This window comes from Arctopsyche grandis, chromosome 10 (genome assembly GCF_051622035.1).
Source record: "Arctopsyche grandis isolate Sample6627 chromosome 10, ASM5162203v2, whole genome shotgun sequence".
Taxonomy (NCBI): Eukaryota; Metazoa; Arthropoda; class Insecta; order Trichoptera; family Hydropsychidae; genus Arctopsyche; species Arctopsyche grandis.
In genome coordinates this window covers 26,136,719-26,150,224 of record NC_135364.1, presented here as the reverse complement: position 1 = coordinate 26,150,224, position 13,506 = coordinate 26,136,719, and the positions used below count along the sequence as shown (strand labels likewise).

Here is a 13,506-nt window from a genome sequence, read left to right as displayed (position 1 = left end):
GTTTGTCCCGAAACCTCCTTGAAAAGTCAACAAATTAAATGTCAATCAATGGAATCATCATGATCTCAGATTAAAATATTACATCGAAGACAATTGACCGTAATTTTATATATTTCAATCAGTTAGTAGTGAACGGGAGCACCATAAAGGGCACAAAGGGTACTCATACAATTCTAATTTTACTATGTATTAAAATCCAAGTGGAAGACTTTAGTTTTTCTCTACTAGAAATTGATTTAGGGCTTTATTTAATTGTTTATTATTTATCATTTGCAATTAACACATACACTCGGTGTCACCCAATACAAAAATACTCAATTACGTGTCGTTTTTATTATTAATACTGTCAGTTTCATACAGAATGGATGATGATAGAAGAATTCGAACGTTGAAAACTAGCAAACGGGGATGTGGCAAGCGACCTGTTGCTCAGTGGTGCTTCCGAGAGATAACCTAATTTGTCGTATCTATAGAAACAGCTGCCCCTACCCCACCCTCTGAATTGGAACACGCCATGTTGTATATGAAGGGGAGGTGCGAGTTGGGGTTGGGGTGGGTGGGAAAACATCTGAGTCCCGATCAGAAACACCACGTGACAATTACGAGACTTGCCAACGTCGGAACGGTTACGGAGCACGATGGTAATTTGGAATTTATTGAGTCAAATTCAATTTTGCGCTCGACGAGACCACGGTCTAACCAATTATTCCCCGTTTCTAATAAGGTATGGATGAGATCGATTTCTATTCTAGGCTAAGTTCACATGACGTGCGTTGAGTGCTAGTGTACAGCTAAGCAAGCGTTTTCGTTGTCTTAGGGCCGGGCCGCACCGTGCAACTTTGTCGGCCGACTAGTTGCGCGACCCGAAAAAATGTACGGAAATGTGTGCGACAAACAAGTTGACGGGTGTGGCATGTCCCATTTACCTGCATGCATTGGTCTGGCCGCCCTCAACCAAGTCGCTCGCAAGTCGCACGGTGCGGCCCGGCCGTTAGGCAAGTTCCATCATTTGGTGAATATGGAAGTCGAAGAAGCTTTATGTTAAACTTTTTTTAAGCTTTATGTTAAACTTTATGCTTTATTCTTTAAGTTTATTGATTTTGAACCGAAGAGTGAAGCGTCAGACAGAGATACAGAAAGTAATGGCTTCACCCAATATTAATAAATAGACTTAATACAACCTTGTACGCAGCACTCTATCCAAGTAGGGGTTCCAAAAAACCGCCCGAAAGAAAAAGCCGGTTTTCAGTTTTTTCAGTACAAATAAAAATGCGTTTCGGAAAATTAAGATTTTTATTTTAAGTTTAAGATTTTTATATCGTAAAAAAATGTAAATATCTATGCAAAAAAATAGTTTTTTTATAAATTAAATTGAGCTATAAACATTATGAAATTTCATAAGATCATTATTATTTTATTTTTTATTTTTTACATATATACCAGGAAGGCCTTACAGTTAAATCCCAATGCGCCTTCCTGGCGAATTACAAATTAAAATTACAATTACAATGCAGCATTTTTATTACAAATCGTTGAATTACGAGGCACTGAATCATACTTTAAATAGTGGTGACATAGTAGGTAGGAAGGATTTATAGCTATTTTTTTTTAAACGGGAACCGTTTCAACAATGAAATCAGAGAAAATTGGCAAACTCTGATAGGAAACGATCGACCTGGAGTTGATTTCGATACAACTCAAGTTGTATCGAAATTTCCAAACTGTATAAAAAAACACGTATAAAAAAACTTTTAAAATAGAACATTGAAATCTGTTCCTGAATCGAGAAAATCCATTAATAACAAAGATACTGAAAATACTAAAAAAATAAAGATAGTAGGAATATAAACGACAGGGTACAAGGAAGTAGAAATATCCTATTTATCATAGAAAACATCCTATTTATCATAGAAAACATCATATTTATCATTGGGATTTTCAAGTGCTATACATATGTAGATGCCTTGGAAAGACCAAGTGTTATTGTGTTTGCTACGTACAGAAGTTTATTAAAACACGGCATTCTGCATGGCACTGTGGATTCTGAATACGTTGGTAAGACCCATAGATTTTTTTCAAAGAATATTAGATCAGTTAAATAACCAGAAGCAAACGATTAAGAACATAGTTTCTGTTCTATCAAATGCATTGCTAACAAATAGCAAATAATATCGCTTAAAGATTCTCACACAATCATAAAATGTAAAAAAAACACACACAATAGGAGAGACACTAATGTTCAACGAATTATGCGAAACAGTTGCGACAAATACCGCTTGCTGATAATACGGAAGAAGAATTGTATTGTTCTGTCAATTATATTTGTATTAATACATTTATAACCAGCAGCGTGGTCTAGTGGTGAATGTTGAATTATTTCGTACTTGATGTTACGAGTTCGATTCCCCGCTAAGTCTCGTTGTTGGCCAGACCTTGGTTTGTCGAAGTCGATCGTCCCTTATCAGAATTTGCCAATTTTTCTGATTTTCATTGAAACGATTCCTGTAAAATTGGCGTTTCCTTCCCAATTTTCTGTTGCGAACCTTTAGTTATTGTTATATCTTAGGTTTCGCCATATTGCTCACCATAGATGTCTCTGTGGTTGTTTATCGAATATAAAATTCGTATTGTTACATGAAAGTTATTCATCGTTATTTATCGTATTAATACGATGTTTGTAATATATGTATACTGACCATAGATGTCAGATATTTAGATTTACATGTATGTTTCTATGTAATAATTATGTGGACCAGGAAGGCGCATTTTGGGGTTTACCTGTTAAGCCTTCCTGGTATTTTTGTATATATGTATGTATGTGAAAATATGTATGTAAAAATAAAAATTAATAAATAAATAAATATCATTTAAAAATTTATTTATATTATTTTTATTAAGTAAGTTTGGAAATCACTGATATACATACATACATATGTGGTGTCACCCCAATTTTGGAACAACTTTTTTTTTCAAAAAGAAATATTTTGAAAACATGTACATTTTTTTCGTCTAAGGCATATAAAAGTTTATTAAATTTTCAAGGGTTGTATAATTTTTGACAAAAATATGAATTTTTAGATTAAATAATAGGTTTCCGTAAACTTTTGATTTTTAAAAACGGGTTACCGGAAACCCATGGTAACCATTAGGGTGACACTTCAAATAAATGTATATGTAAATATATACGTATATTACGTCCTTAAAACATTATTTCACTCAAGTCTAACGTTTTTTTGTTCTTATTTTCATATTATATCAAAGCATACTGGTAACTTTTTGAAAAATAGCTTTCCTTTTTTTTGACAATACAATATACAAAAGCTTTCCAAAACCATTCGTTAAAATATTAACGGGCTTGACACAAGTAGAAAATAAAAGCTAAAGGAACTTATTGGGTGACCGTGAAAAAGTCGAAAATATTCGTTTATCATGCATACATACATATGAAAAACGGTTAGTATATACATATATATCAGTGGCGTGCGGTAAAACTCTCTCTCCCCCCGTCGTACATCCTCACTTAATTTGCGCAAGCAGGATACAACAGGAACAAGAGGAACAGGCTTTTCCTCCCGTATCCTGCGCGCGCACATTAAACAAGGCTGTAAGAAAAAGAGAGAGATAATTTCACCGCATGCCACTGATATATATATATATATATATATATATATATATATATATATATATATATATATATATATATATATATATATATATATATATATATATATATATATATATATATATATTATTTATACATAGTACCGTTTACCATGCACCATTTTTTTTTGATCTTTCGATTTTCGATCTTTGCCTTCCGATATTTGCTTTTTCGACCTTTTCACTTTTGGTGCCGTGAGGTAGACCCGAACTTATTATAAACAAATAATGGATTGGAGCACTGAATAATTGTCATGTTTATCTAAATTACATTACTTTAAAACGCTACCTTTATTAGTAATGTTATTGTGTACATATCATGATTGTGTTCTAAGGACGAAATATGTATGTATGTATGTATGTATATGTTGAAAATAAATTCGCAAATAACTGTGTTGTGTCTGTTATTTAAGATATGGATGATTTGTTATTTTCCGCTATTGCTATTTTCTGAAAGCATTTTTTGTTTAGCGACGTGGAAATAAAAGATTAATGGGTTACATGTTTTATTTCACTACAGAATTTCTCTTTTGATAAAACAATGTACATATAATGTGATAATTTAAGCATTAGTTTGGACCATTGTGGCATTACAGGAAGAACCTAATACGCCACAGTGGCCTACATAAGAAAACAAGAGAGAAAAAAAATCATAGAATAAAAAGAAATAAAAGGCAAAATCAGAAAAATACGATAAAAAAAAAGAAAATAGTATTATATATAAAAATGTACATAAGGAAAAAAAATAATAAAATAAAATTTATAATATAATATATGACAAAACATCCCTTCGAGGCTCAAATATAAGAGAGAAGATCAAAATTCCACTTATACATCACACTAATTATGAAAATAAGGATGAGCGCAGGCTACCAGTCAAATTGGTTGTTTTTTTTATTTAAGCAGATATACATATATTTATTTATTAAAGCATTAGTTTGAACCATTGTGGCATTGCATGAAGAACCTAATGCGCCACAATGGCCTACATAAAAAAACAAGAGAGAAAAAAAAATAATTCATAGAATAAAAAGAAATAACAGGCAAAGGCGGAAAATTAAGATAAAAAAAGAGAAATAGTATATTAAAATGACCACAAGGAAAAAAATAATAAAATAAAATTAATTAATAATAAAATATATGACAAAACATCCCTGCGAGGCGCAAATGGAAGAGAGAAGATCAAAATTCCACTCATACATCACATTCGATTATGAAAATAATGATGAGCGCAGGCTACCAGACAAATAATATGAATTTTCAATACTAATAATTAGAAAATTGAACTGTTTTAGATGATTTCTTCCGTTCATTTGCATTATACCGAAAATAGTACCAGAATAGTCTGAACGTAGAAAAATATATGATTTCGATAAAGCTCAATACGCTGCATCCCAAAAACAGGCCAGCCATACCTCCGATGGATACTGGAATATAAATCAATTATTTAATTGGAATTTATGTATGTAGATATAATATTTATAATATTATATAATTAAATAATTCATTAAAATAAAATATCAGCAATAATACCAAGTAAATCCGTAAATCCAAAAATAATGTCTCTCCTGAATCTTAGCTTTGGGTAAGTCACTATACCCCACTGAAGATTTGTCCCCAAAAACCAATGTTGTAAAGACTAAGAATGGATAGATTTTTTTATGTATGTTAAAATATAAATCAAACCAACAATCATATTAAATACATATATGCATTACCATGGATTGTATAATATAATTTACATCATCACAATTCGGCAAGCATTCGCACACTTTTTTATCTGTATCTTCATCGTACAGGCTAAATAAAATATCTGAAATGCATTATCATAAATAGTTACAATAGCAAAACTTCGATGCGGTGCAAACGATCGACAAGCGCCAGACAGACTGAACCACAGATTAACTGTACGTGTACCTTATGCGTGCGCACTGCTCGCACTTACACTAAGCGAAATCTACCCAAACTTACCCTGTATACGTTCTGTGCTCCTGATACTTTAGTTCCGAATTTTGCCTTATTAAACTGGCCAGAAAGATGCAACTCAATTTTAATAATTACCATTTTAATAATTGCATCTGTGCACATCGAAAGGTTACTCGTCATCTGATGTGCAATCTATCATTCGTGAAGTCGAGAATTGCGTTTAAAGCAGCCATCCAGTTAATCTGTGATTCAGTCTGTCTGGCGCTTGTCGATCGTTTGCACCAAACCCCAATACTTATACAATTATAAAATGGCTTTTATATACCGTTATGTTCTGACAAACAGTGCAAACCAGGTACATCACAAATTTTCTCATTACCTACAAATTGACATTGAAAATAATATTATAAATAAAATCATTCATATATAATGTTGACAAAAATACCTATATTTCTATAAAAATGGGGAATACATCCACACAATTTTATACACAAGGCAATACGACAATCTATTCTACAAAGATTGTAGCTGTACACGGGACTGTGTTTTAAATTGGATTCGTGTACAAAACGACACTTTCTTTGAAGTACACTCAATCTAAAAACATCAATTATTTATTATATATTCTAAATAGAAGTCTTCAGGCGACAATTATATATTTAATACCTAGTTGCCTCTGGTGATGTATAAATACCAAGAGCTGTGACATAAAGTTTCATATACAATTCATTTTCAGAAACTTGATGCTGACTTGCTATATCCGGAGATTCTAACGGACCATGCAGAAATACCTATATTAAGATTGAGTTTATGTTTATTTGTATATAATTTTAATACAAAATTAGTGTTAGATTGAATGTTACATCATATCCAGTGGACAGGTTGATGATTTGTGCAAATATTTCTCCATCTAGTGGATGTACATAAAAGGTTTCATTGCCTTGAATAATATCCCATCTATTATCTGCTCTATATCTGCAAGTATGTACATACGATGATAAATAATATGTATTGCTCAGAATGAGACGGAAACAATCAAATGATTAATATAATATCTTGAATATGAACATGTTAGCTGATAAGCAAATATTAACCAGATTAAATATGACAAGCTTCCTAGTCAGGGTTGCCAAATTTCTTAAATCACAGATCGGGACATTATTTCGAACGATAAAAAAAATAATACATAATTTTATTTAAATTATAATATATGTAAATAGGTATGTATGTACATACATACATACTTGAATGATATACAAAAAGTGCTAATAAAAAAAAGTTTTTTAAAAACATACCTCTTCTATAATTTGTATATAAAATTATTATTTTGAATTAAAACAATAATTTTATTTTACTACCGCCATCTATGTTTAAAACTAATAAACAAACGATGGATAAACGTCAACGACTATCTCGCCGGGCAGATATCAAACGCGTCTTACACGATATTTTTGCACGATCGTAATGGTGGAGGATCCATTTACTTATATTGATGACCAAAATGAGCAATATGGCAAAGTATGAAAACGATCGGATAAGAGGCAAACTTTTTCCTGAATTGTAATCGTAAGTGAAACGGATTGAACGTAAGTAAAGGAGGTATGTAAAAATAAACATACCACATTAAAAATAATCGCATAATAATCCACAGGAATCACAGTTATTGAAATACGATACAATAGATACAATCACACGAATTAAATGAAAAGAAAATATGCAATCATAACAGTTTTATTAAATGTATATTTATGAGCTTTTATCTTGTTTCCATATACATATGTTCGCCTTCATTGTTCGATAAAAATTTTCTAAAATCATTTCAATTATAATCAAAATTTTGCCTGATCATTAATTCAGCCTCTACGGTTTTTAATAATTGTTTACACTGTTTCTCTCCTTCCTGCAGGTTGCATTCATTAGACTAAATGTTCTTTCAAAATTGCATTGGAATGTGGAATTGAGAGTATGTGGGCCACAATTTTATACAAATGATTGCAAGCGGAATTATCTTCAAAAAATACTACCCATTTCTCATTTATTGTTTTTTTTTGTCGTTTGCTTCCGTCATATTCAATAAAACTCGTTTAATAAACAGACAACTTCGTATATAAGGTCAATATCGCAATTAATATTAAATAATTTCAGATTCACTCGGATTTAGCTCATTCGAACACTTTCAAATATTATTCATAAAAAATCAAATGAGCCTATATAACTATATACATACATTTTTGTACATATATATACAAATTTAGTTAAGTTGGGATATTCAGAGGCAATGCCGGACTCGGGATTTGTCTGTTGAACTCGGCACAGCCCCGCTCAAATAGGGACGTCTGGCAACCCTGTTCCTAGTTTACAATTGTTATTTTTTTAATTAAGCATGTGAACATTTACTTTTCAATGAAAGTGTTCGATTTCAAGATACCTATAATCGCCCTATATTTTAATATAAAATATTATAATATATGCTTACTGTGGAGAGTTGTATATTGCAATTTTGGAATTGACCGAATAACATAAGCCAAGCTCGGTTATTGTCGGTTCTAAGAAAAGAGCTCCTCCAGATGCTCCAATTGTTAATGCTTGAAGTAAAATACAAATAACAAAGCTTTTAATATAACTTATATTATACTAGTGGTTTTACCCGGCTTCGCACGGTTTTTGAAATAAAAACCGCGTAAACATGGCTACTCTAATAGTAAACTTAATTTGTTTTTTTATTCCGGAACTGAAACAGGAATCCAGATTCACAATTGTAAATGAAATCCGGATCCAGAACTGAAAAAGAAATTAGGATCCGGAACTGTTAAAGAAATCCGGATCCGTAACTGAAACAGGAATCCAGATCCAGAACTGTAAAAGAAATTTGGATCCGGAACTGTAAAAGGAATCCGGATTCGGAACTGTAAAAGAAATCCAGATCTGGAATTGAAAAAGGCATCTGGATCCAGAAAGGAAAAAAGAATCCGGATCCGGAACTGAAACAGTAATCGGGATCCGGAATCGAAACAGGAATCCAGATCCAGAACTGTAAAAGGAATTCGGATCCGGAACTGTAAAAGGAATCCGGATTCGGAACTGTAAAAGAAATCCAGATCTGGAATTGAAAAAGGCATCTGGATCAAGAAAGGAAAAAAAGAATCCGGATCCGGAACTGAAACAGTAATCGGGATCCGGAACTGAAACAGTAGTCGTGATCCGGAATTCAAAAAGGCACCCGAATCCGGAATTAAAAAAGGCATCTGGATCTGGAAATTAAGAAAGAATCCGGAACCAGAACTGAAAAAGTAATCCGGAAACGGAATCGAAACGTCATAGAAAATAAGATTTTTCGATAATGTCACTGATTCTACCAATCAAACCTTACATACTTTAAGCCTTACAAAGTCTCTTTTGAAATTATATATTAGATTGTCATACCTGGATTGAAGTTCATCGAAAGATTCACAAGTATTGACATGTAATATTTGCTGTCTATCATAGGATATTCAGGAACTGATGCAAAATTTCCATAAGTTGCCTTTGCTAGATTGCGAACGAACACTTCGAGTGCTATTTCATCAGAAGGTTTTGAGATTCTAATGTTATTATAATTCAGATCATGTTACTATACTAAGATATGTGTAAATGTGGATAAAATAAGAACATCATAGTAGCTCACACAATATACTCTGCTAGTTTTCTTTCGTCCACTTTAGTATGTGGACAAACTGTAACACAGGGGAACGTCGTATTCCAAGAAAACATATCCCTGTCCATGGATACAACGGTTGGTGATTCTTGGTATCGTTCCCAAGTTATCATGCTCAGATATATGGCACCCCAAAGTGCCAATACGACAGTTCCGATCCATAATGCACTATACAGTAAATTGAGAATGATATGTATTGAATGTTAATTAAATAAATATCTAAATAGGAGAGTGAAATATTATACATTTCAATAGGATGTCTTTCAACTTTGGTGAAGTGGTTCAACCCGTGTATTGAACTTGTATCTAAAAACGAAATGAAGAAACGTTTCGCTTTCCCATCCAATCTTTCACACAAGGATTTTTTTCGTGCTGCTTTTTCTTTTATTAGATTTTGGTTATTAGTTGGAATATTTTTAGATTTTGCTTTTCGGTTTTTTAACATTATTTTATTTAGTTATATTTATTTATATGTAGAAGAGAATTTAGAGTGTGTGCTTTTGCTTCGACGCACTTCAGCGAGAGTGAAATCATTTATCGAAATTCATTCTCGAAGTGTACAATAGTGGAGTGATTCAATCAGTTATATCGATTTAATACTCAAATAAAAAGAACACAATAGCCAGCTAGTGTGGTTTTGTATGAAATTAAAAGCCTTGAATATGTAATGAATGTATTTATGTTCACAATACATTCAGGCATAAGCCAGAATTATAGCAAATAATTTTAATGCCAAGCATTTTTATACAATACATTCGATATAACTACTTGTATATATTGTAGAAAAATTAAAATCATCATTGATTTATTGATCAAAACCAATACATATGTATAAACATTAATTATAAATATTCTGTTAAATAGAAATATAAAGATTTTTGCAAAAAATTTAATCGGTATTGAATTGTAATTCATTATTTTTAGTTTTTTCATTTTTATTATAGTAAGCAAGGTACCAAAATAGCCTCAGTGTGTAAAAATATATGATTTCTATAAAGCTTAAAACACTGCATCCTAGAAATAAGCCAGCCATTCCACCGACGGACACTAAAATTAAAAAGTCGTGTTATTATATTACACAAAAATATCAATCAAAACGTATTAATTTTATATAGTTTTACCTAAAACGTCTGTGAATCCAAAAATAATATCTCGGCGAAGCCTTAGTTTTGGATATGTTACAATTCCCCATTGGAAGTTTGTTCCCAAAAACCAATGTTGTAAAGACTAAGAGTGATGATATTAAAATTCAGTTTTTAATAAAATAATTATATACATAATAATGAGAACAACTTGCCATTGATTGTAAAATATAATTGACATCATCACAATTTGGTAAGCATTCGCAGATTTTTTTTTTCTTTTTCATATCATACAGACTGAATAAAACATCTATAATTAACCAAGTAAATAAACAATGAATAATGCTTTGAATGTCAATTTGAATTGATTACTATATGTTTGTATTTATAAGCTACCTTTGTATTGAGATAAACAATGTAAGCCTGCCACATCACAAACCTTTTCTTTACCTATCAATAAATGTTTAATCATTAAAAAAATCTCAATAAATATGTACATATGTATGAACATACAATGTCGCTTTTTCTCTAGTTTATCTATATATGTTAATTAAAGTGTAATGTTTAGAACCACTCTTATAATGAAAGCCATACACATGTACTTCATTGATTATATACTTTTTGAAAAAATTTAGATTTTTTCCATATTTCAATAAGTATATGTAAGTGTTTTGAAAAAATCTCAATCAGATTTCTTCAGTAAAGTGTAAGAAGGCATTCAATTATAAATTTTATAATTAAAAAATACCTATAGTTCTATAAAAATGCGGAACACATCCACACAATTTTATACAGAGTGAAATACGACAGTCGAGCCTACAAAGATTATAACTATATACCGGACTGTGGACCAAATTTGACTCATGTACAAAACGGCATTTTCGCTGCAATACGCTCAGTCTAAAATAATACATTAATCTTTACATAGATCTAAATAGCTTGTTAACTCCAGCGATAATAGCAATACATACTGAGCTGCATCCGGTGATGTATAAATACTGAGAGCTGTGACATAAACTTTCATATATAATTCATTTTCGGAGACCTGATGCTGAGTGGCTATGTCTGGTGTCTCTAATGGTCCATGTAAGAATACCTAGACATACAAAAATAATATATAAAACTGATTTAAGCATATAACACATTATAGAATCATACATCATAACCGGTTGAAAGATTTATAATCTGTGCAAATATTTCGCCATCTAACGGATGAACGTAAAATGTTTCATTGCCTTCGACTAAATCCCATCTATTATCTGCTCTATATCTGAAAATAAGTTATTTTATATTAAAAGCTATTATCATGATACATTATTTTGTTGTAAGCTTACCGTGGAGAATTGTAGATGGCTATTTTGGAATTAATAGCATAGCACAATCCGAGTTCTGTTATCGTTGGCTCTAAATAGAGATTTCCACCAGATGCCCCAATTGTCAATGCTTAAAATCATTTTAAATGTATTTAAAACAATCAATAATAGTAATTGGAAGTTCTGTTTTACTATCATACTTGGATTAAATTTCATTGAAAGGTTCAATAGTAGCTGCATGTAGTTTTTGCTCTCTATAGATGAATATTCAGGAACAGAATCAAAACTCCCATAGGTTGCTTTGGCTAAATTTCGAATGAAGTTTTCCAAAGCAGTTTCATCTTTAGATTTTGCTGTCCTACATATATAAATCAATATAAATCAAACTGAATGTATTTAAGGATTGTAAATAGGTTTTTGAGCTCTTTTTCCTATTATGCTGTAGATTAACATTAGAATAATATAATACTAAGATTACTAACCAAATTAAATTAAATTGTAAAATAGAAAATGATCAGTAGATCAGTAGCTATTAAAATATATATAAGATATATTGTGAACATTTCGTAATAATAAAAAGCATTTAAAAATCAAAAAACTGAATGTATGAGAAAAATTGAATGTGAAATGTATTTACTTAATATAATTGGAAAGTTTTCTTTCGTCCAATTTAGTATGAGGACAAACTGTTACACAAGGAAACGTCGTGTTCCAAGAGAACATATCTCTATCCATAGATACAACGGTTGGTGATTCTTGGTATCGATCCCAAGTTATCATACTGAGATATACGGCACCCCAAAGTGCTAATACGACGACTCCGATCCACAAAACACTACAAATTAAACAAATTAGTAGACTTCATATCAAAGAATTCCCATCAGAGTGCGTTTTTTATTACATTTCAATTGGATGTCTTTCGATTTTTGTGAAATGATTTAGTCCGTGTATGGAGCTGGTGTCGAGAAACAAAATGAAAAATCGTTTTCCTCTGCCGTCCAATCTTTCGCACATGTTTTTTTTTCGCGGTGCTCTCGCCTTTGCGAGTTTCTGATTGCGAATATCATCAGATATTAATATACGGTTGTACGACATATTTAATTAATGTAAAAACGAGTTTCGATTCACAACTACAGAGTCATTCTATGAATCGTTTAATACGTGTCTGGTGAGCCCACACACGACGATATAATAAGCATTCATTGCTTTAATTAATTGAAATTACTACTTGAACAATATAAGCACTCGGTGGTTCGATCAGAAGTGTAGTATAAAGCGAAATGGTTTTGAAATAATAATAAAAAAAAGAATATATCATTGGATATACATATTCAGAGCTTGCAAACATGCAAGTGCAATATATGAATTTTTAATTCAAACTTTGTGTTGCTTTATATGCTGTACATATATTACGTGTGGATATTAATAAATTCATTCTTTAATATGTTTTCCATATCCTATTTTTTTAATAGTATATATTCTTAACAATATTTTTGTTATTCAAGTGTATGACAGTTTTAGTATATAAATTTATTATACGAAATATTTCAATGTTATTTTATATCACAGTCATATCCATTTAAGGTTGAGATGTAATTTATTTTTACTTTTACATTTATTCTACATAACTAACATATCTCAAAAAATGAGTTCTTTCAAAATATGCAGGCATATAAAACCATAAAAACATTCTGAGTATAAAAATTTTTGAGAATTTCTGTGATTTTGTTGAGGAAAATCTTTGAAATTTGTATTCTTCCTTCGAAGATAACTTTTTGGAAAAATTCTGCACTATACACTTTGGTTTCACTTAAAGGGTTAATTTTCAAGA

The 13,506-nt window shown here is 31.2% G+C and overlaps 1 protein-coding gene across 1 annotated transcript; it reads right to left on the bottom strand.

The window, feature by feature from the left end:
• Positions 1–4,926: 4,926 nt before the first annotated feature.
• LOC143917746 (uncharacterized) lies at positions 4,927–12,770 on the bottom strand. Its single transcript, XM_077439326.1, has 23 exons — positions 12,577–12,770; positions 12,313–12,510; positions 11,876–12,033; positions 11,697–11,805; positions 11,521–11,632; positions 11,334–11,458; positions 11,111–11,262; positions 10,759–10,812; positions 10,578–10,672; positions 10,402–10,507; positions 10,230–10,327; positions 9,881–9,935; positions 9,526–9,706; positions 9,251–9,448; positions 9,010–9,167; positions 8,063–8,171; positions 6,450–6,561; positions 6,253–6,377; positions 6,032–6,183; positions 5,912–5,965; positions 5,379–5,473; positions 5,194–5,299; positions 4,927–5,087 (listed from the first exon to the last, which is right to left on the bottom strand). The coding sequence occupies exons 1-23, from the start codon at positions 12,768–12,770 to the stop codon at positions 4,927–4,929; spliced, it is 2,907 nt and encodes a 968-aa protein (XP_077295452.1).
• Positions 12,771–13,506: the final 736 nt, after the last annotated feature.